The sequence below is a fragment of the Trachypithecus francoisi genome, unplaced genomic scaffold (genome assembly GCF_009764315.1).
Source record: "Trachypithecus francoisi isolate TF-2019V2 unplaced genomic scaffold, Tfra_2.0 Lachesis_group3, whole genome shotgun sequence".
NCBI lineage: Eukaryota > Metazoa > Chordata > Mammalia > Primates > Cercopithecidae > Trachypithecus > Trachypithecus francoisi.
Genome location: NW_022681468.1, coordinates 162,567,564 through 162,589,500, shown reverse-complemented (window position 1 = coordinate 162,589,500; position 21,937 = coordinate 162,567,564). Strand labels below are relative to the sequence as shown.

Genomic DNA, 21,937 nt, shown 5'->3' with positions numbered 1-21,937 from the left:
CAAATTATCTCAGGCAGGCATTTCAAAATATGAATTCCTTAGAAATGATGGTATGCGGGATAAGGAAAAGCTTAAAAATAAAATATATAAATCTTTGCTTATCTCTCTAGATTTTTTTTTTTTTTTTTTTTTTGACGGAGTTTCACTCTTGTTGCCCAGGCTGGAGTGCAAGAGTGCAATGGTGAACCTTGGCCCACCGCAACCTCCACCTCCCTGGTTCAAGTGATTCTCTTGCCTTAGCCTCCCGAGTAGCTGGGATTATAGGCATGTGCCACCACACCCGACTAATTTTGTATTTTTAGTGGAGATGGGGTTTCTCCGTGTTGGTCAGGCGAGTCTGAACTCCTGACCTCAGGTGATCCGCCTGTCTCGACCTCCGAAAGTGCTGGGATTACAGGCCTGAGTCACTGTGCCCGGCCAGAATTTTGTATTTCTAGGATTATGTACATAATCATAGATTCAGCTTATTCAATCATTAGTCAATTACTTTTATCTAAAATTTCACAGCTCTATATTTTGGAACTTTTTGAATGATACAGAGCTCATATTAATTAATTAATAGATAGCATCTGTGCCTGCTTTTTCATATTACAAATTTCAGAATCTAGCTGGACCAGGCAGGAGGATTACTTGAACCCAGGAGTTTGAGGCCACCCTGGGCAACATAGGGGGACCCTGTCTCTTTCTAAAAAATAAAAATTATTTCTTTATTTATTTTTGAGATGAAGTCTTGCTCTCTCACCCAGGCTGGAGTGCAATGGCGCAATCTAGGCTCACTACAACCTTCACCTCCCAGGTTCAAGCAATTCTCCTTCCTAGGCCTCCCAAGTGACTGGAATTACAGGTGTGCATCACCATGCCAGGCTAATTTTTGTATTTTTAGTAGAGACAAGGTTTCACCATGTTGGCCAGGCTGGTCTTGAACTCCTGACCTCAAGTGATCCAGCTCACCTCGGCCTCCCAAAGTGCTGGGATTGCCGGAATGAACCACCATGCCCAGCCAAAAAATTAAAAACATTTAAAATAAAAAAATTTTAAATGTCAGAATCTGTTATGCCTGTTTGTAAGGGCAATCACTAGAGTAAATATTCAACAATGCTGTCAGGTTAAAATGTTTCAGATTGTGATTCTTACTTACTCCATAATTACCTATTTCACCAGCCATTAGAGGTACTGATTCTTGGTACCTGAAAACTGGAAACAATCTTGATGATTGTCTCATTCAATTCTTAGTTGGAAAGTAACACCCAGAGTCTCTTCTCTGCCCTTGGTTTATGCCCTGTGCGCATCTGGTGCATATAGGTGCGATCTCATCACATAGCTCTAAACCGCAGGTGTCTCCCAGCATCCCCCACAGCTGTGTCACCAGTGCAGACCTTTGCTGTCATGTCTGGTCTTCAATAGGCCACTGCCCACTTGCCGTCTCACACTTAACATGGCTTATGCTGAGCTTGTATTTTCTCCTTAAACCTGTTCATTTATTTTCCTCACTGAAACATCCAACCTATTGGCCAGTCACATTAGCTCTGCTTGGAAGACGTACTTCCAATTTGTCTATGTGTGTCTATCCAATGCCAGGTCTAAGCCACCTCTTAATTTACACCTCTGCTGCTCCAACTGTGCTCTGAATCGATTGTCTACCTGTTAAAAGAGAATATAAGATCCTCTCATCTCATGCCTCTCTGCTTGGGGCAGCCCCTGGCTTCCTATTGCACTTGGAGCAAATCTAGAGACTTGTTCCTTCCAAAGGCTCGTGAAGCCCCAAATGCTGGCCACTCCGCTGTTCCTCATGGCTACCCTTTCCTGCACCCAGACCTGCTCTTGACCCCAGACTGACATCTCCAGCTAAGCTTCTCCCCTGATGTCAGAGTCCTGCACCACTGCCAGCATGACTCCTGCTCCTGAGGGCTGGTGAGCACATCCAGTTCTGCCTCATCCTCTGTCTTCCCATCTCAGTAGATGAAACTTGGGTTTTTAGCTGCTGGGCGACCCTCACCTCCTTTCTTGCACATCCCACAACCAGTCCAATGGCATGTCCCGCATGCTCTGAGGCCACGTCCCACCTCCACCATGGCCACCCAGCCTGAGCCTCAGCGCCTTTGCAGGATCACTGCAGTGACTGCTTGCCAAGACGTCTCCCTTCTTCTGCTCTGGCCCTCTACATTCTATTTACAATGCAGCAGGGGTGATCTCTGGAAACCTCGGTAAAGCCACTTGATGCCTCTGCTCAAGATCCTCCCAAGGCTTTCCCTCTCACTCAAAAGCTAAAATCCTCACCAGGATCCAAAAGACCCCACATGACCCCACTCGAGGCCACGTCTCCAATCTCCCACTCAGCTCCAGCCACCCCGGCTTCCCTGCTGAGCCTGAAATCCCTAAACGCACCCCTCACCCCCCCCACGCTTGCCATCTCTTCCCTAGATGCCTGCACGGCTTGTGTCCCCAGGCCTCCGCCCGTGTTGCTGGGAAGCCTCCTCGGACCACCCTGTTGACAGGAGCAGGAGCCCGCCCCTCCCAGCCCTGGCCTCAGGTGTCCCTTCAGTTTCTGAGCCGTCTGTGTTGGTATTCCCAGGTGAGGACTTAGTGTTCTGGGGAGCGGAGACTTGCTGTGTTTCCCAGGTGTCCCCATCGCCTAAAGCAGAAGCTGTGGGGTTGAAGGTTTTGGAATGAGTGTGAGGCAGAGGCCCCACCTGTTTCTTAAACATGGCGATTTCTCCTTCTTTGGGGCCTTTTTGACAGAGCTTCCCCCTCTGTCTGGAAGCTTCTTCCACCTGATCTTGTCCCATTCAGGTTTCAACTCCAATGCCTCTCTTTGGAAACGCCCTCCCTCATCCCTCCCTAAGCCCTCCACGGGGTCTCATGGTTTCTCGTTCGGTTGCTGCAGCTCCATGACAACATCTTGTCCTCCCTAGCGCTCCGATGAATTCCTATGCCTGGAACATTGCTAGGCATAAGGCCGGTGATGAGTAGGTATTTGCCAAACAAGGACAGTTACAATGGTTCGCAGGGCCTACGGCAAGCCCTTGTTAGAGCCCTGTGATGCGGATAGTCAGCCCTGAGATGACCAGACCACATCAGAGTCTTGTCCTCATCATGACAGGCCAGGGTCTTAGAGTCCAGCTGGCAGAAGACACCTGAGCTCAAAACCCCTCCAAGTTTCACTGGATCACACAGCGTGGAGACCTTTCCGGAGGTGAGCAGCTGAGCTAGGCCCTCCTGGAAATCCTGACTTTGGACTGGGGAAGAGCAGGTGGAAGAATATTCCAGACTTGGGGAGCATTGTGACTCACAGAATCTTGGAACCTTAGGGTGGAATGTGGGTGGGATGAGCAAGGACTGTTCTGACAAGGACAAGGAGACCTCTCGCCTTGGGGCTGGGTCTGAACCAGGGAGGGGCTGAAGAAAATCAGCAAGTTGGTGCCAGTTCCCCTCAGGGCCTCAAGGGACCTCTGTCTGAGGAATCAGCATTTGGCTTTGTAAGCACCAGGGTACTCCTGGAACCTCCAGGGTAAGCAAATGGAATGAGGTGGTAATTACTTTGGCAACAGCGTGGACTGGCTGAAGCTAGCAGTCTGGGAGGCGGGGACACCCCTGGAGGGTTTGGGCCAAGGGTCCACGGGGATGCTTGTGAAGACAGGAGGCCACTGTGGAAGTGCAGGGAGGCCGAAGGCCTGGGGGGTCACCGGGTGGACTGCTAGAGGAAAACGGAGCCATGAGATGTGACGCTGCCAGGCTGCCGGTGCTGTGGGCCTTCATTCGCAGTTGATGCTCCGTTTGGGTTGCTGCTGATTGACTGTGAGACCTGACTCCTCTCCCTGACAATGCAGACTTTAGCCAAACTCTTCCCTGATCTGGGCCTCTACATCTCAAAAGCGCACCGCTGTGACTGGGGGACAGGAGTATTTTCTTCATACCTGTCACCACTCTACCTTCTAACACTGGGGAACATTGTGGACGGTGGCAAAACCGGGTAGAGATGTAAGAATGTCATAACTGGACCCGGGTAAGCCAGGATGCGGGAGAAGGCCTCCCCAAGCCAGGGTCCTGGGGAAGACTTAAGTGATTTGAGTCCATCCAGGGCAGTGCCTTGTTAGCAGGCACCCCTAGGAAGAGCCTGGGACCAGGGCCAACCCTCCAGCCACGGCCTCCTGGGCAAGAAATAACTGCTTCTCATCTCTGTACTTCTTGAGTGGGAGGCAAACAGTCATAGCCGTGGGACATCTGTGGGGTCTTACTGCGGACATGGGGGACTCCCAGCTCCTTTTTCCACACCGAGCTTATTCTCCCGCCCCCTCTCGGATGCCCCATGATACGGAGGGAAGCCCTTCGCCCCACACTTCTGGGACACACTTCTGACCCTCCCCTCTTCTCCCCACAACCATCCTCGCCTCCCCCGCCGTCTGGGCCATGACAGCCACCTCAGAGCTACAGCGCACAAGGAGCGTTTCTGTCCTCGTGATATCCCAGGGAGGGAAATAGAGACTCAAATACCTGCAAACCAAATCCTGTCTTTGCTATAGCGATATATTTCTCCTTTCCACGAAAAAAAGAACAGAAAAAAAGAATTTAGGAGAGGAAGGAAAGACAGTGATGATGATGGTGGAAAGGAAACTGTCTAGTTCACCCAAGAACGGAATCTGAAAGTGGTGGTGGGGGCTGGGCAGTGGGGTAGGGAAGAAGGTCTCAGAGGCAACGCAGAATCGCCCTTCCCAGGGCTCTCCAGGAGCAGAGGTCCTCCGTAAGAAAAAGACTTTAAAAATTGGAGCACTGGATGCCATGGCTCCTTTGGATTTTGATTCCAGTTGATCCCCAGAGTAGGGTCCTAACCGGGGTCTCCCAGGTCGTTTCGCCGTCCAGGATGAAGCAGATCTGGCCCCTGGAAGGGCGCGCGGGCTGCTTGGGGACGGCGGCGCCTTTTCTCGCGCTTCGCAGTTTCCTCTCTCGTACTGCAGCCAGCGCGCGTTTGCAGTGTTTTGGGACCGAACTGATGCTTCTGGGAAACGAAACTAAACCTCTCTGAAGTTTCCAGCTCGGGCTTTTTTTGTTTCCCGCTATCCGGCGTGGCCCAGTCCGGGCGCGGAGCGAGGGCGGGGCCGTGGCCACCGCGGCGGAAACGACCCGGGCCGGGGGCGGGCGGTGCGGACAAGGGGGCTCTGTGCGGCACCCGCCCAGCCTGCGCCCTGGGGACTGCGGCCGGGCGGCGGGGCTGGACGGGAGTGGACCGGGCTGGGCGCGGGCCGGGCGCGCTGACCGCGGTCTCCGTGCGTCCCGCAGGCGGGGAGCCCGCACCGCCGCGCCCGGGCAGCGAGTGATGATCACCTAAGAGGCCGGCGCAGGCGGGCGTGAGCGGCGGAGGAGCCGGGCGCGGCGACACGCGGCCATGGAGCGGGAACCGGCGGGGACCGAGGAGCCCGGGCCTCCGGGACGGCGGCGGCGCCGGGAGGGCAGGACGCGCACGGTGCGCTCCAACCTGCTGCCGCCCCCGGGCGCCGAGGACCCTGCGGCTGGCGCGGCCAAGGGCGAGCGGCGGCGGCGGCGCGGGTGCGCCCAGCACCTGGCGGACAACCGGCTCAAGACCACCAAGTACACGCTGCTGTCCTTCCTGCCCAAGAACCTGTTCGAGCAGTTCCACCGCCCGGCCAACGTGTACTTTGTCTTCATCGCGCTGCTCAACTTCGTGCCGGCGGTGAACGCCTTCCAGCCCGGCCTGGCGCTGGCGCCGGTGCTCTTCATCCTGGCCATCACGGCCTTCAGGGACCTGTGGGAGGACTACAGCCGCCACCGCTCCGACCACAAGATCAACCACCTGGGCTGCCTGGTCTTCAGCAGGTGAGTCGGGCGGGCGGGCGAGCGAGCGCTGGGTGGCCCGAGGCAGGGCGCCCCGGGAACTTGGTGTTGGGCGCGGTGATTGGCAGGGGCTGGGTGCTTGGAGGGCAGCTCCACTCAGGGTGGAGGGCCCTGCTGCGCGGGACCTGGTGCCGACCGAAGCCACAGCGCCGCCAAGCCCCGTCTGCGCCCCGGCCGCGGCTAAAGGGGCGCCCTGGATGCGGGGCGCGTGGGGATCCCCTGTCACTCCGTGTCGGAGCCAGAATGATCCCAGGGCTAGAAACCGACGGCCGCTGGGCATCCTCATCCACAGCCGCCCCCATCTGAAGTGAAAGGCAGGGAAAGTCAGCCTGGCCCCCTGGCCTGAAGTCCGTGCCTCAGTCCTCGGCCAGGAACAGTGGTCTCAGAACAGCCGGCACAGGACAGTAGAGCTCAGTCTGAGAACAGCAAGGCTCGGGACAGCAGCAAAGGGAAACTGCCGCCAAATCCTGATGTGCCTGGCACAGCTCAGGTACCAGGGCAGGGAAAATAACAGCAGTGTCCATCCTCCACTGTGAGCCATGAGCCGCCAGCCAGGCACCGCCCGATAGCTGCCTGCCTAATTTTCTTCGTCTTCACTTGCTTCCTCCGGGAAAGAGGCTGTGGGGGGTTTGTGAGCCCTGCTACAGGCAGTCCCGGGGTGACCCTGCAATGCACCTCTCCTGCTCTTCCCTCCCTGAGTTTTAGAGTCTCAGGCGGGCCTGTCCAGAGGCCTGCAGCCTTTTCATCCTTTATGCTCTCCACCCCAAGAGAGCCCCTTGGTAGATCCATCTTGCAGCTGTGTCCAGCAGCCTGGACCACCTCAAGGCCCTGTCCCTGAGAAAGGTGGGTCGTCTTAGCTTTCCTCCAAAGCTCAGCCCATCGTTACCTCCTGCCTCACCTTGCTTGACCCCGGTACAGGGACTGAGATGCGCTTCTGAATAGAACATTAGTGGTATCTGGCTTCCATCATGCATGGGGAGACTCTAGGAAGCCCTATGCCCTCTTAGTGGCATATTGTTCCCCTAAAAGAGGAGGGTCACAGTGGTTCTTGCCTCTTACAGGCAGGCATTCGTGAGTGCCTTAGACACAGACATTCATGGCTTGGATGAAGCCATGGATGCTGCCTCTGTAGCTGAGTACCTTTCTCCCTCCCAGCAACACTGCAGTGGTTCTGCTCCATATTTATGTCAACAGAGTAAACGGGTTCAGAGAAGTTAAGTAAACCTGCCCAGTGTCACCCAGCAGCAAGGTCGGGGTACTCAAATTTGACCCAGGTCTTCCTGACTGCACAGCTTTTCGAATATTTCTGTGCTCGTGTGAAACTTTTCTAACAGTCACTGGAGGCGCTTGTTAAAATAACAGTTTTCCAAAGTGTCTCACTCAGCAGGCCTGGGATTGAGCCCAGGAATGTATTAGATTAGTGTGCAGGTGACTCTGATATGATGGCTCACACTTTCAGAAACACCTCTCTGCTGCTCCCAAGCCTTGCCCTTTGGCCAGTCAGCAAGCGTCACTGTCATTGGACCGGGCTGTGGGATTTCCTGGCACCTGTTCACCAGAAGCCTGAGCAGGGACAAGAGTGGCACCCCTTACACAGATGCCCTCAGTGTCCCCCGCACGAGGCCTCCACCACATAGCCCTGTTGGGGTTCAACAGTTTTAAGCCTTTGCACAGATACCACTTCCTGTTATTACTGAGCCTGTACTCCTGTAGCCTCCTTTTTAGAAATACTTATGCCTCAGGAGAAATATAGTTTATTTTCGGTTGGCAAAGTGTTTTGAACCCATTATGTCACTTGATCCTTACAGTAACTATCACACCCATCTTGCAGATGAGGAAACTGAGGCTGGGATCTAAGAGCTATTCTCTATCACACCCATCTTGCTGATGAGGAAACTGAGGGTGGGATCTAAAAGCTATTCTCTATCACACCATCTTGCAGATGAGGAAACTGAGGCTGGGATCTAAGAGCTATTCTCTATCACACCCATCTTGCTGATGAGGAAACTGAGGGTGGGATCTAAAAGCTATTCTCTATCACACCCATCTTGCAGATGAGGAAACTGAGGCTGGGATCTAAACCCTATTCTCTTGTCTCTATGACCTTGTAAGGCTTCGTGGGACTTTGAAACTTCAGCTCCCACTTAGACTACACCCATGTGTGTCCCCCTCCCCTTCCACTCTGCCCTTGACTCCAGGCATCTGAACTCTCCCTCAGACTCTGTCTTTTTCCCTAGTGAAGGAACTGTCAGCATTTTTCATTCACTTCCCAGCTGCCTTGAGGACAGTGGGCCCAATGCCCCATTTCTGTTTATTGTTCCCTGGGAAGGCAGGTCAAATTCTTCCAGTCCCAGAAAGGCTGTAAGAGGTGGTGCCAGGCCCTGGGAATAGAAGGAGGAGGAGGCTGGTTTCACCCAGAGTTTACTGTAGGGACAGATGGCACTGTAGGGCATGTCTACCAGGTGAAGTCCTGGATGGGGCTCCCAGCCCTGGGATGCAGGCTCCATGTCAGGTGAGGCCTCCCAGCGCAGGAGAAGAGTTGAGGACGGTGGTGTGAGGCCAGGAAAATGTTGCCAAGCAAGGTGGGGCAGAGGCCCAGTGCTGCAGTAAGAGATCGGGGGCGGGGGGATTGACAGGGTCATGGCACAGAGATAGAGAACAGGTTCTAGGGTACACTGGGGTGAAGCATTGACATGAAGCCCTGGCTGTCGGAACCTGGCACCCAGACAGCACAGAGGAGCCAAGGAAATGACTTCTGTGTCAGGCCAAGGTCTGTGCAGTGCCTTTGGTTGACTGCAGAGAAGATCAGAAGCAGGACTGTGAACTGTCTAAGTCTGTTTTGTATGGCGCCTCCTCCAAGTGTTGCTGCTCTAGCTGCTGTTATAGGAGTGTCGGTCCAAGCGTGCAACGCATTGTTCACGGAGAGTATGAGCAGACTTTAGCTAGAAGTCTTACCTACTGCCACTGTCCTAGAAGTGACTTCTTGGACACTCCCTTGTATGTGGATGTGCAGCCTGTAGTGTGTCATCATTTATGTTATTATTTATGTGCTGTTTTCAGTGACACCATCCTTGGGCCCCTTTCTGTGAGAACCCCCTATGGAGCCTGTTAGAAATGTAGCTTCCCAGGCCAGGGTGCTTGAGAAGTAGTCCTCTGTTTCCTCCTTCTGAACCCGTTTTCTCCTAATCTCACACACTATTTAGGAAAACCCTCTTGAGCCACACTCAGCAGGTTGGAGGAGCGCTGGGTGATTCTGGGGGATTAGGTCCTGCCTGCGGTGCCTGTGGAGGGGAAGGGCCCACCCACCCAGCATCACCAGGCTGTGGTCCAGTGGGATGAGGAGGGTGTGGGAAGCCCCTCTGGTCATATGGACCTCGGTGTTGGCTAAGGCCGTTCAGAGAAGCCATCTTCCCACCACCCCCGGTGGGAAGAAAGGGGCTCCCTGCGCTTGAGACCCTGCCACTCAGTGAGCCTTGGTGAGAGTCTAGGGTGATGTGGCCTCTGGCTTTCATGTGGGGCTCGGACTTCCCGTTAGCTGACATCGGTGTCCAACACTGAGTGTGCAGCTGGAACAGGGTGCATATCCCTGGGGGCTGAGGGCTGAGGGGGCAGCAGAGCAACCTCAGGGCTCCTGCTGGGCCAGGCTGGAGGAGAAGAGGGGAAGGAGAAGGGCACAGGGACTCAGCCCAGGCTGGGAGAGTGGTGGGCCGTTCTGCAGGCAGGAAGCAGAGATCTCCTATCAGAGGAAGACTGTGTGCCTTGCAGAAAGCGCTCTCATCCACCTCTTCCACAGCAGTGGTTGGGGGAAAACCTTAAATCAGCAGACCTGGCGCTCTGCTCCCAGAAATGGAGTGTGCCTGGTAAGGGTGCTGCTGAAGGAGGACCTGGGCCAGTGACCTCCTCTCTCCCCCAAAGCCTGCCTGGGCTATTGTTATCTTTTTTTTTTTTTTCAATTTTCTCCCTTTTGCTTATATGTACATTGTGATGACTTGAATATAATCTTACTGATACTTTTCAGTGTCTGTCTCCAGGATGATGTAACCAGCAGTGTTTCCGCAGGAAATAACCAGAGGCGACTTTTCCCTGAATCTTCTGGGCTCTGTGCTTGGGTCTGAGGGTGGTGTCTCAGTGTCTTTCCGTCATCTTTTGGGAAACAGGTAGTCAGGAGGTGTCTCTGCTTATTTTGGAATTGCCCTACTTTGGGTCTCTTCCCCTCACTTTGATTTTCACTCCATGTTCCCAGCCCACCAGGGTTATTTATCCAACCTGCGTCCCCTGCCCTTCATGCTTTGCTGTTTCGGAAAAGCTGAGCAGATGAGATGGTGAGATTCTCCCTGAACAAAGTCCACCTTTTGTTTTCTTTTCTGCCAGGGCTTTTGTTTCTCTTGTCTCCCCTCTCCCACTCCTGCTTCGTGCCGCTTTCCCTTCCCTTCCAGGTGAGCCTCGTGTCTTCCTCTGCAGCGTCCTTGGCTCTTTCGGGGCGTATTCCCTCCATCCCTCCCTCTTAATGCAACAAGAGGCCAGCATTCAACACATCTTTCCCCTGGGAAGCACAGCATCTCTGTCATTTGAGTAAATGGTTTGCAAAAGCAGAGACAGCAGGATAAGACCCAGGAGTTAGGAACGTGCAGAGACCATGCCAGTTCTTCTTAAGCAGGGTTGACGTTCCTGTAGGTAGGTTAGAGCCCTGGACGCTTGCAGAATATTATTTCAACATTGCCATTCACATGTTTGTTGGAAATAATTTTTGGTACCCGTTACATGTCATATATTACTGGGCTCATGAGGTCAAGTTGCAGTGGAAAAAGAACGTTTCTTTTCCTAAAACCTTGGTTGTCATCCAAAGGCAGACTTGTTCATGAGGCAGTTCTTTTTCTACTTGTTAATATGAGCCAAATGTTGTATATGCACAATTCCATTTTATCCTCCCCACGATCATATCATTTCCACATCCCCATTCCACAGATGAGGACACTGAGGCTTCAAGGTTCAATAGCTTGCGTAAGGTCATGCTCTTAGGGGATGGCAGTACCGTGATTTGAGCCCAGATCTACCCTGCTCTGATCCCGTGTTCACCGTTATTACCTTACTTGCTATTCCCACCCCAAAAACAACAGGCCTCATTAAAATAATTATTCTAGAAAATTTCACATACATAGAAATGTGCACATGTAGCAAACCGCCATGTACCATCATCCAGTTTCAACAATTAGCAACTCATGGCTAACATTATTTTATCTGTATTCCCACCTACTCCCTCCTCCTCTGTCATTCTGATGCAAATTCCAGCCATCATGACGTTTTGCCTGTAAATGCATTGCTATTTGTCTTTAGAAAAGCATGACTCTTCTTAAAACTAAACTGTAAATACCATGATCATACCTAAAAAAATTATTATTTTTAAGACAGAGTCTTGCTCTGTTGCCTAGGCTGGAGTGCAGTGGCGTGATCACGGCTCACTGCGGCTTCCATCTCTTGGCCTCAAGTGATCCTCTTGCCTCAGGCTCCTGAGTACTTGGGACCACAGGTGCACACCACCACACCTGGCTAATTTTTCTTAAAAATTTCATAGAGATAAGGTCTCACTATGTTGCCCAGGCTGGTCTCCAACTCCCGAGCTCCAGCTGTCTTCCATCCCAAAGGGCTGGGATGACAAGCCTGAGCCAGTGTGCTGGGCTACTTTCCTCATACTGTTAGATACCCAGTCTGTGTTCAGATCTCCACTTGTCCCATAAATGGGATGTGTACATTTCAATGTGTATGTTTGAATTAGCTATAAATAAGGCCTACTCAGCAAGTGGCTGATAAATCTTTTAAGTCTCTTTTAATCTATAGACTTTTCCCCCAGAAAACTCTATATTCTCTTTCTTTTTTTCCCTTGCAATTTATTTTGAAGAAATTGGGTTATTTGTCCTGTGGGGTTTTCCAGGGCCTGAATACTGCTGATGACTTCTGTGTGGTTTCAGGTAACAAGTTCTTTTCTACTGTAATTCCTGTGAGTTGGTAGGCGGGTCTGCACACTTCCTCAGCGTTTCATCAGGCTCAGGTTTGAATTGTTGTTGTTGTTGTTGTTTTGATCTCCGCATACGTAGGTGGTGTTCTGCACTTCCATTAGGAGACACGTGTGCTCGCTTGTCTTTTTGTGATGTTGACAGCCATTGATGATCATTGCCTATATCCATTGATTTATTAGAGGTTGTAAAATGGTGGTGTCCTAATTTATGATAGGAAATACTTTTATAAAGAGACACTTCCCCTCATCTAGTACCTAGTTTTGCAGTGGTCCAGCCTATATAGTAAAAGAGAAATAAGTGCTTGATATTGGATCACTAACATCTTCTAACGCTAACTGTATTTTAGTCCATTCTCAGGTTGCTATGAAGAAATATCTGAGACTGGGTAATTTCTAAAGTAAACAGGTTTAATTGCCTCACAGTTCTGCATGGATGTGGAGGCCTCAGGAAACTTACAGTCATGGCGGAAGGCACCTTTTCACAGGGTGGCAGGAGACAGAATGAGTGCCAGCAGGGGAAAACCTTATAAAACCATCAGATCTCGTGAGATTCACTCATTATCACGAGAACAACACGGAGAAAACTGACCCCATGATTCAGTTACCTCCACCTGGTCCTGCCCTTGACACGTGGGGATTATTACAATTCAAGGTGAGATTTGGGTGGGGACAGAGAGCCAGACCATATCAGTAACCAATTAGCTTTCTAAAATTCTTAAACTTTCTACTTTGAAATCGTTTTAGACTTAACAGAAAAGTTACAAAAATAGTACAGATGCATACCCCTTACCCACCTTCTTTTAATTTGAACATTTAACTGCACTATAATTTTCAAAAACCAAGAAAATAACATGAGTACAAAACTATTCACTAAGTCACATTCTTTATTTAGATCTAAACGGTTTTCCATTAATGCATTTGTAAGTTTTGGTCAGTATGTTTACATGTTGGTCTTGTGTCCTGTCACCTGGCTAACTCACTTATTATATCTAATAATTGTTTGGTGGCTTCCTTAGCCTTTTTTATATAGAACCATTCAACAGTAATCAGAGATAGTTTTACATATTCCCTTTTAACCTGATATCTTACATTTCTTTTTCTTGCCTGATCGCTCTGCCTAGAAGCTCCAGTATAATGTTGAATAGGAATGGCAAAAATGGATATCCTCCTCTTGTTACTGATCTTAGGGGGAAAGCATTCTCTTTTGCCATTGAGTATGATGCTAGCTCTGTGTGTGTGTGTGTGTGTGTGTGTGTGTGTGTGTGTGTATGTGTGTGTGTGTTTTAACCAATATCGAGATTTCAAGCTGTGGGATTTTATATATGCTCTTTATCAGGTTGAGGGATTTCCTTTTTGTTTCTACTTTATTGAGTGTTTTTGTATCATGAAAGGATTTTGAATTTTGCCAAAGGCTTTTCCTATGTCTGTTGCAATGATCATGGTAGTTCAATTAATATGACATATACTCACTGATTGATTTTCAAATGTTAAACCAATCTTGCATTCCTGGGATAAAACTTACGTGGTCATGGTGTGTACAATCTGTTGTTATATTTTGCTGGATTCCATTGACTAGAATGTGTTGGAGATTTTTGCGTTTGAATTCATATGTGATATTTGGGATTGGGGGCGGTGTGCGTGTCTTTGTCTGGTTTTGATATCAGAAAAGTACTGCATTGGTCTCATAGAATGAGTTGGGGAGTATTTCCACCATTTTCTTTTTTCTTTGAGACGGAGTTTCACTCTTGTTGCCCAGGCTGGAGTGCAATGGGGTGAACTCAGCTCACTGCAACCTCCGCCTCCCAGGTTCAAGCAATTCTCCTGCCTCAGCCTCCAAGTAGCTGGTATTACAGGCACACATCACAACGCCTGGCTAATTTTTGTATTTTTCTAGTAGAGACCAGGTTTCACCATGTTGATCAGGCTGGCCTCGAACTCCTGACTTCAGGTGTTCCATCCTCCCCAGCCTCCCAAAGTGCTGGGATTACAAGCATGAGCCACCACGCCTGGCCTATTTTCTTCTTTGGAAGATTTTGTGAAGATTTGGTATTAATTCTTCATTAAATGCTTGGAATAATTCAACATTGAAAATAGGTTCAGTCTGAGCCTGGGCTTTTCTTTGTGGGGAGTTTTAAAAATTACTATTGCAGCCCATTTACTTGTTATGAGTCTGCTGAGATTTACTTTCTTCTCAAGTCGGTTGTGATAGTTGTATCTTTCTAGGAAGTTGTCCATTTCATTGAGTTACATAATTTGTTGTTGTAGAGTTGCTGATGGTATGCAGCATGCGCTTGTAATCCTTTCTATTTCCATGAAGTCTGTAGTAATTATTGTGATGTGGTCTAAAAGCGATTTTCTTTCCCCCCATTCCTTCTCTGTTATTAACTAGAATTCTTAGAATAGCTGCTTTTCTTTCTCCTTGATTAGTATACTCTATGACCGAATCATTGTAGTCGAATGGAAATTTGTTTTATTCTGGGGATGATCAGTGGCTATGAATGTAATTGATCCTTTTGCTCACACTGTTCCAGCTGTGGCCTTTGGGAGCTCTTTCAGGCTGGCTCTCCTGTCCTTCACAGGCCCCAGCCTTTCTTCTTTCTTGACTCTCCCTTACTCTCTGACTACATGGGATGTTCTGGGCTCATCTATTTTGGCTGCCCCAACTCTAGAATCAACCACTTCTCCTGCGGGCTATATAACTTTTCTAAAAAATTATATTATTATGAATTTGTGGATTTAAATATAATTTGTTGGTTTTGGTTCATTGTAGTTATTATTGTAATTGATTTCTTTGGTCAGTAGGAACCAATCAAGTTGTCTCCCGAGTCTTTTTTTTTTTCTGAGACAGAGTCTCACTCTGTTGCCCAGGCCGGAGTGCACTGGTGCAATCATAGCTCACTGGAACCACAAGTCATCTTGTTTTTGGTTGTTTTGCTTTGTTTTAGCTGATTCTTTTGGATTCCACCAGGTCTTACTATTTTAATGCAGTTCTTCTGTACCTTTCAGTGGCCTTTGAAGCCCCACCTGTCTGTTCCCAGGTGCTATACCACGGCCTGCATGGTCCTCATTTAATGGTCATTCATTGTGATGATTGTCAATTCTCAGGTTCCATCCTTCCTGCAAGGTAGGGGTCAGGGGTCTCATCTGGGGGGAGTACTTCCTTTCCGATGTGTTGGCAGACATGTAACAATCACAGTGACTGGCAGTGTCCCTGGCACTGGTACTCACAGCCGGGGTTGCTGGTTGATATGTGATGCCCCCACCTGCCTTTCCCAAAGGCCAGTCAGGCCTTCACTGAGAAGCATGTTTGGAAGAACCTTTTAAAGACAGGGCTTCCCCACGTTTTGGGAAGGTTGAGAAGGGGCAAGGGTGACTGTTAGACTCCTGCTGGTCACAACGTGGTGCTCCAGCTTCTTGTTGAACTCCTGCAGCAGGGGAGCCCACTGTGCACCTTTGTATAAAACTCACCTTGCCATATTTAGCACAGTGACAGAACTTACAGGAAATATGAAGAGCTATTTTGATTTCTGCTTTTTTAGAAGACTCTTAGCTTGACTTTCTATGTTTACTTGTTTTGCATTTTCCCGGAGTGCAGTTTGAACGAATTACCCTGCACATACCTTGTGGTTATTTTTCCACTGGGGATACTGTATTTTGGAATACTTTGCCTACCAAACTATTTTTATTAGGCAATTAAGAATTTTTATCTTCATTTTAAGTTAGAGACAATGAAAACGCCCTTGTAGGGCCTAAAGGAAAACTTTTCCTTTGTCCTCTGAATGTTTGCTGGAAATCAGTTGACAAAAGTCAGATTAATAAGAGAAAAGGCATGCACATTTATTAACATGCATAGCACAGAAGAATTGTAGGAGAATGATTGCCCAATCTCAGTGGAGTATGGAGGGTTATATACCCTCTTTCTTAGGGGAAAGGGAGATGGGAAGTGGGGATGATTTTAGGGGGGCACTAAATGGCTTTTAGGGGAATTCACTGTGCTTGAAGAACACAGCAGAGTCTGAGCCACAGTCTTTCAGGCCTGCAGAGCACACAGTGGTTTGTGACAAAAGCCTGCCCAGCTGTTTTGACAGACTTCAGTTTTTCTTCCCACAATATGAATTCAGTTAATAAAAACTTGTTTTCCTCTTTGGAGTGTCTGGATTTTAGGGAGAGAAGGGAACTTCAGTTCATCTTGGGCTTTGGGTGAGACAGAGGATTGAGAGGTGGGCTTGGGGGGTGGTTAGAGAGCCGCTTAGGATTCTTCCGTTCAGCATGTCAAAGTGCCATATTTTGGGGTATTGGTTCCTGAGCCCCAACACCCTCAATGAGGTCAGACCCTTGCCAGAAGTTAGATGCTAGGCAGAATGCATTTCTCTTCATCCCAGTGTTCTCATTTAAATTGGAGGGAGGATGGCATTCAATAGGAGAGAGGATAACATTACTTTGGAGGGAGGATGGCATTTAACAGGAGGGAGGATGGCATTCAATAGGAGGGAGGATGGCATTTAACAGGAGGGAGGATAGAGAGAGGATGGCATTAAATTGGAGGGAGGGTGGCATCAAATTGGAGAGAGGATAACATTAAATTGGAAGGAGGGTGGCATTCAACAGGAGGGAGAATGGCATTTAATTAGAGGGAGGGGAAGAGAGAAGATAGCAGCCTCTGGTGTGCTGTGAGGAATACGTGAAATAATGCAGTGCCAGGCAGGCAGGTAAGAATTTGAAAATGTTAGTTGCAGCTCATTATTATTACTGTTACTACTGCTATCATTATTACTATTAAGATCTTTTGATCAAAATAAACTTCCTCAGTTTTTTGAATTTCTAAAGTAGTTTTATTTTTAAAGATGAGGTCTTGCACTATCGCCCAGGCTGGTCTCGAACTCCTGGCCTCAAGCAATCCTCCCACCTCAAGCCTCCCAAAATACTGGGACCACACCTGGCCTGTCCACATTGCTAAGACACTGAGTTGTACCTCCAAGCCTAGAGAACTTTAGGTGTCATTTAGCTGTATACTTGTACCATGAGTAAATGGACAGCTTTTGGAAAGAATTTTGAAATATTGGGAATAGATCCAACCCCCATTGAGAATTTTAAGGACCACCAAGGATCCAGAGATACCCTCTGTTGGCTCAAATGTCTTCTGGGAAATGTACCTCACTAGAAGCAGCACTCTGGGGAAATGGGAAAATTAAAGCATCTTTGTTTAAATGACAATGTGGCGTATATTGTAAATGAAATTGGATTTGATAATCTTTTTGGAGGAAGGTTTGTTTTGAAAACATAAAATGAGTTAAATTCATTGGCTCATTTAATGATGTATTTGATTCATTTTTGCTTATCAACAGTTATAACAATTAAAAAAACAAAAAACCTAAAGTGAGTATTGGTTTTCAAAAGGAAACTCAGCCTGTGGCAGGAAAGGAGAACCTTGGAACAGACGCCTCCATGCAGGTCTTCTCAGAAAGGAGCTTAGTGGGTGCTTTGGAGGCCCGTGAGCTTTTGCATAGCAGGGAACTTTAGATCCGCTCAGGGATCTGCCTTATTTCTGTTTCAGCATCAGATTTGCCTCTTGTATAGGCATCTAGCACTTTTCTAGAAAGGTCCTGGGGTGCGAACGGACCTCAGCGTGGGCCAGGCCAGGCTTGACAAGGCTTGCTCCCCAAGTTCGGCGGAGTCCCCGAGAGATCCCTATTCATCCCTCCCCAGCCTCTGTCTGCTTTGCTTCCCCCAAGAAGTGATGTTTGGCATGGAAACTACTGCTTCTAAAAGAATCCAGTACACGAGGGGTTAACGAAATGGCAGGAAACCCAAGCTGTCACCGCACATTTCAACTGAGTCATTTGCAGAGTTTAAAACATTTCACTACTATGGTGTCCAGCCTTTTGTTTTTGTATACTTCTAATAACAGTTTAAAAAGTCAGGGGCAGGAAAGGTAAATGTAGGTTCCAAGTTCCATCCTTTGTTCAGATGTGACCCTGGAGTCCTTAGGTGCTCTGTGCAGGCGAGGAGGTGAGCGCGGCCGGTCCTGGGGGGCGGTGGGCGTGGTCTCGCCCTGCCCGGGCCGCGGAGTGAGTCACCCGGGCTGGGGAGGGAGGGGGGAGGGGGGAGGAGCAGCGCTGCGTCCGCTGCAGCCGCGCGCCCTACAGTTCCAGTTCTCCAAAACTGGCCGCCGCGTAGGATGGCGCCTGGGGACTCGCCTCGCCTGTGGCTGGCTCCCAGGGTGTGGCCACATCCCTTTTTCTGGGCCTTTCCCTCCAGGGCTCGGCTGAGGCGGTAGCACACACAGCCGGGGCCTCTCCTGCTGCTTTTTGCCAAGTTGGAAATCAGTTTTGTCTCAGTTACAAAACGCATGCACACCGTGTGTCTCGGTCATCTCCAGTGCTGCACCGTGGCCCAGGAGCATGGTTGACTCAGAAAACCCAGAGCATTGTGAGAGGAAAGACGAGGCAGGGCGAGCGCGAGCTGGGGAGGCCCCTGTTCCTGCTGGGTGCCCCCGGCTGACTCTGTGTCTCTCTGAACAAACCAACCATTTTTGAACATAACTCAAAGCGATGTTTTCCAGAATGTCTCATATACATAAGGGGCTACAATTGTTCACCTTCACTGAACAGTTTCAAAATATACGTGGCATGTAATTATTTTCTCAAAAAGGGTAATCTTATCGACCTGCATGATTTAATTATATTTAGTTATGTATGCCTTGTCCTTCATAATGAATTGGTGGAAACCTAGGTAATGACATTTCATAGTGCCATCGTTATCACTGTCATTATTTTATTTATTCATTTTGCCAGGACACGCTTTAGTCAAATCAGATGTGTCTTTTCCTGGCATTTAACTCTCATTGTGACTTGCATTGTAATATTTTCCATGTACACATTTCTTTTTTTTTTTGGAAAGAAAATCATTGCTTTTAAGCAGAATGGAAAGTTTCATTCAGTCCGTAGAAGTCTGGTTGCTGCCTGTGATCTTTCACACCCACGGGGAGCATGTTTGGGGGCCAGGAGGCCACGCTGACAGAGACCCTCAGGTTCTCTCTCACATGGAGGTGAGAGCCAGAGTTGAGCTCAGTCCTGCAGCTGCACCTCGCTCCTCCTTGATCACGGTTAAATTCCTCCGTTTCCGGTCTTTTTCTCTATTTCTCCTTTCAGTTTCCTATCCTGTGTTAATTTCTCTGTAAAGCGTCTGGCCAGACTTAATGGGAATTTCTTCATAATGCGCCCTTGGGACTTGGAGAACTCATAGAAGGAGGGAGGGTGGTGTCTGTAATTCTTGGCTCCGTTCCCAACTACTGCAAGCAGTGACATCTTAAGTCAGTTCCTGCTTATTCAGTCCTATACTAAGGATGTCTTTTTATTTTCTGTTGTCTGGTGCTTTGACATCTGGAGCCTTGCTGCCTCCTGAGGGACAGGCCCTCCCAGGGCTACATAATTCCTAGAGATAGCAAACAGCATTGTTGCAGCTTGCCTTCCGTGTGCAAGCCACCCAATCCAACGTCCACACCCTCGGCCCCCTCCATGTTTCATCCACTGTGCACCTGCTCTCATCACCCCAGGTCCAGCCACCAGGCAGCTGGGGACAGCCCTTTGTCCCAGGGTCCACCGAGAGGTTATTCAAACTAATGGATTCTACGCCTGCTTACCCCGCTTTCTCCTGTTCTTTCCCATGGAAGGCACAGAAAAGACTCTCCCTCCTCTCGCCCCAGTCTTTGCCTCCTAGGACCCTGGTCTCCTCTACGTTCCCCTCCCACAGCAGTAGGTGTGGCGAGCTCCTTCTCCGGAAGACTCTGAGTGACAAATCCTCTTTTCAATGGCAGTCCTCTCCTGACCTGTCAGCCCCACAGTGTTTGAATAATAATAGAACTTAAATTGTAAAACACCCCTGGAGCTACTGCCCTGGGTTAGGTCCCATGAGAAAGGGGAATGCAAGTTGGCTGCAGTTAAGTTCACTAATCAGCTGATGGTGCTTAGCTACCTTAACTGCAGCCATTTCTAATTCCCCTTTCTCTTGGAAAAAGATGGGGAGATTATTCTGGAGTGAATCGTGGGCCCAGTGTAATCATAAGTCTGTAAAAGTGGAAGAAGAGCGGGCAGAGAGATCCAATATGAATACTACTTAATTTGCCATTGTCGGCTTTGAAAGTGGAGGACCTAGAGTCAAGGAGTGTGGGCAGCCTCTAGGAGCTGGAAAATGAAGGAAACATTCTCTCCCACAGCCCTGCTGAAACCATTGTTTTGACCCAGTAAGACCCATGTCAGATTGACCTCCAGAATTGTGAAATGACAAATTTGTTTAGCTGGTGCAGTGGCACAAGCCTATAGCCCCAGCTCCTCAGGAGGCTGAGGCAGGAGGATCACTTGAGACCAGGAGACTGAGGCTGCACTGAGCTGTGATTGCACTACTGCACTCCAGCCTGGGCAAGGCCCTATCTCTATAAAATGAAATAAATAAAATAAAACTCCCCAAATTTGTGTTACTTCAAGCCACCGAGTTGTCATAATTTGTTGCAGCAGCGGGAAGCTAATACATGTGTTCACAGCAGAGTCTAACAGATACCATGTTTTTTGTTTGTTTTGCATCCTCATTTTACAGATGATTAAAAAAAAAACTTTTTAGAGGCCAGGTCTTGCTATGTTGCCAGGCTGGTCTTGAACTTCAGGCCCTCACACAGTCCTGCCTCAGCCTCCCAAGTAGCTGGGAATACAGGCTCTCTCTGCCATGCCTGGCGGAAACCACCTTCTTAACTACAGCTTTTTGTGTGTTAATATTAAGATCATTTCAGTTAAAAAATGGCTGTAGGCCAGGTGTGGTGGCTCACATCTGTAATCCTAGCACTTTGGGAGGCCAAGGTGGGTGGATCGCTTGAGCTCAGGAGTTGGAGACCAGCCTGGACAGCATGGCGAAACCTCATCCCTACAAAAAAGTATGAGACATTAGCTGGGCATGGTGGTGCATGCCTGTAGTCCCAGCTGCTTGGGGGGCTGAGATTGCCTGAGCACAGAAGGTGGAGAGTGCTGTGAGATGTGGTTATGATTGCACCACTGCACTCCAGCCCAGGTGACGGACTGAGACTCTGTCTCAAAAAAAAAAAAAAAAAAAAAAAAAAAAAGCCTGTAGCTGTTTCAAATAGCTAGGAATATATGGAATAGCTCCAAATTGCTTAGTGGGATCATGAAGACCCCATGACCTCCAAAGATCATGATATGGTGGAAAAAAGGTGCTTTTTAAAGATTGTTGTTCGAATACTTAGTGATAAAACTTCACGTTTCTCCAGCACCATGTACTTGCCAGAATTTGTGTGAACTTACATGGTACCATTCCTAGCTAGCTCAGTGAGGTGCTTGTAAATTCTTCGTTGTTCCTGTGAGGGAATGGGAGCCCCGAGAGGGAGGTTTCAGTCCAAAAGGGGCAGAGCTTGGGAGCAGAACAGGTGGCCCTGGGGCTCTGGGTCCCAGGGGACGTTCCTCAGGGCCACCGGCCGAGTGCCTGCGCGTGCTGCTCAGTCAGAGCCTCCTGTGTCCATTTGATCTTTGACGTGTGTGGATGAGATCAAGTTGTTTAAATATTTCTGGCTTTTGAGAAAGTGCCTAACACCAGATAGTTATCCTGATAGAAGCCAATACCCAGAATTTAACAAGGATAGCTGACAAAGATGCTGTACGGATGCTTTTTAGAAAAAATGTATGTTATTGATCCTTTTTAGTGTAGCTGGTTCATTACAGCCGCAGTCTTCAAATGTTTTTGATCTCACACCTCTACCAGTAAAAAGTGGGCATATGCACCCAATGTGGGTGGGTGTGTATTTATTTATAAATTATAGGCATGTAATGCATAAATATCTTACATTTATTGAAACATACAAAATATAAATAAAAAGAAAATAAACCACAATTACAAGCAAAGGTGGTCGTATTTTTCTGCGCCCTGTGATGGTTGTGTGTGTGTGTGTGTGTGTGTATGAGCCCAGAGCATCTTCCAAGAGCTTTATGTTGTGACGTCATTTGAGATCACTGAAGGAACCCTGCACGTGTCAGGCACGTGTCAGTCACATGTCAGGCTAGCTGATTGTCATGCAGT

General features: G+C 48.8%; 1 protein-coding gene across 3 annotated transcripts in view; it reads left to right on the top strand.

Moving 5' to 3' along the window:
- Window positions 1-4,933: 4,933 nt before the first annotated feature.
- ATP10A (ATPase phospholipid transporting 10A (putative)) overlaps window positions 4,934-21,937 on the top strand; it is a 181,956-nt gene continuing 164,952 nt past the window's right edge. Inside the window, exon 1 of one of the 3 annotated variants that reach the window (XM_033190796.1) lies at window positions 4,934-5,829. In XM_033190796.1, coding sequence (XP_033046687.1) covers window positions 5,381-5,829 — 449 coding nt within the window. In that variant the 5' untranslated portion in view covers window positions 4,934-5,380. The remainder of the gene's footprint in view (window positions 5,830-21,937) is intronic. The other 2 variants (XM_033190795.1, XM_033190794.1) reach the window with 2 other exon arrangements.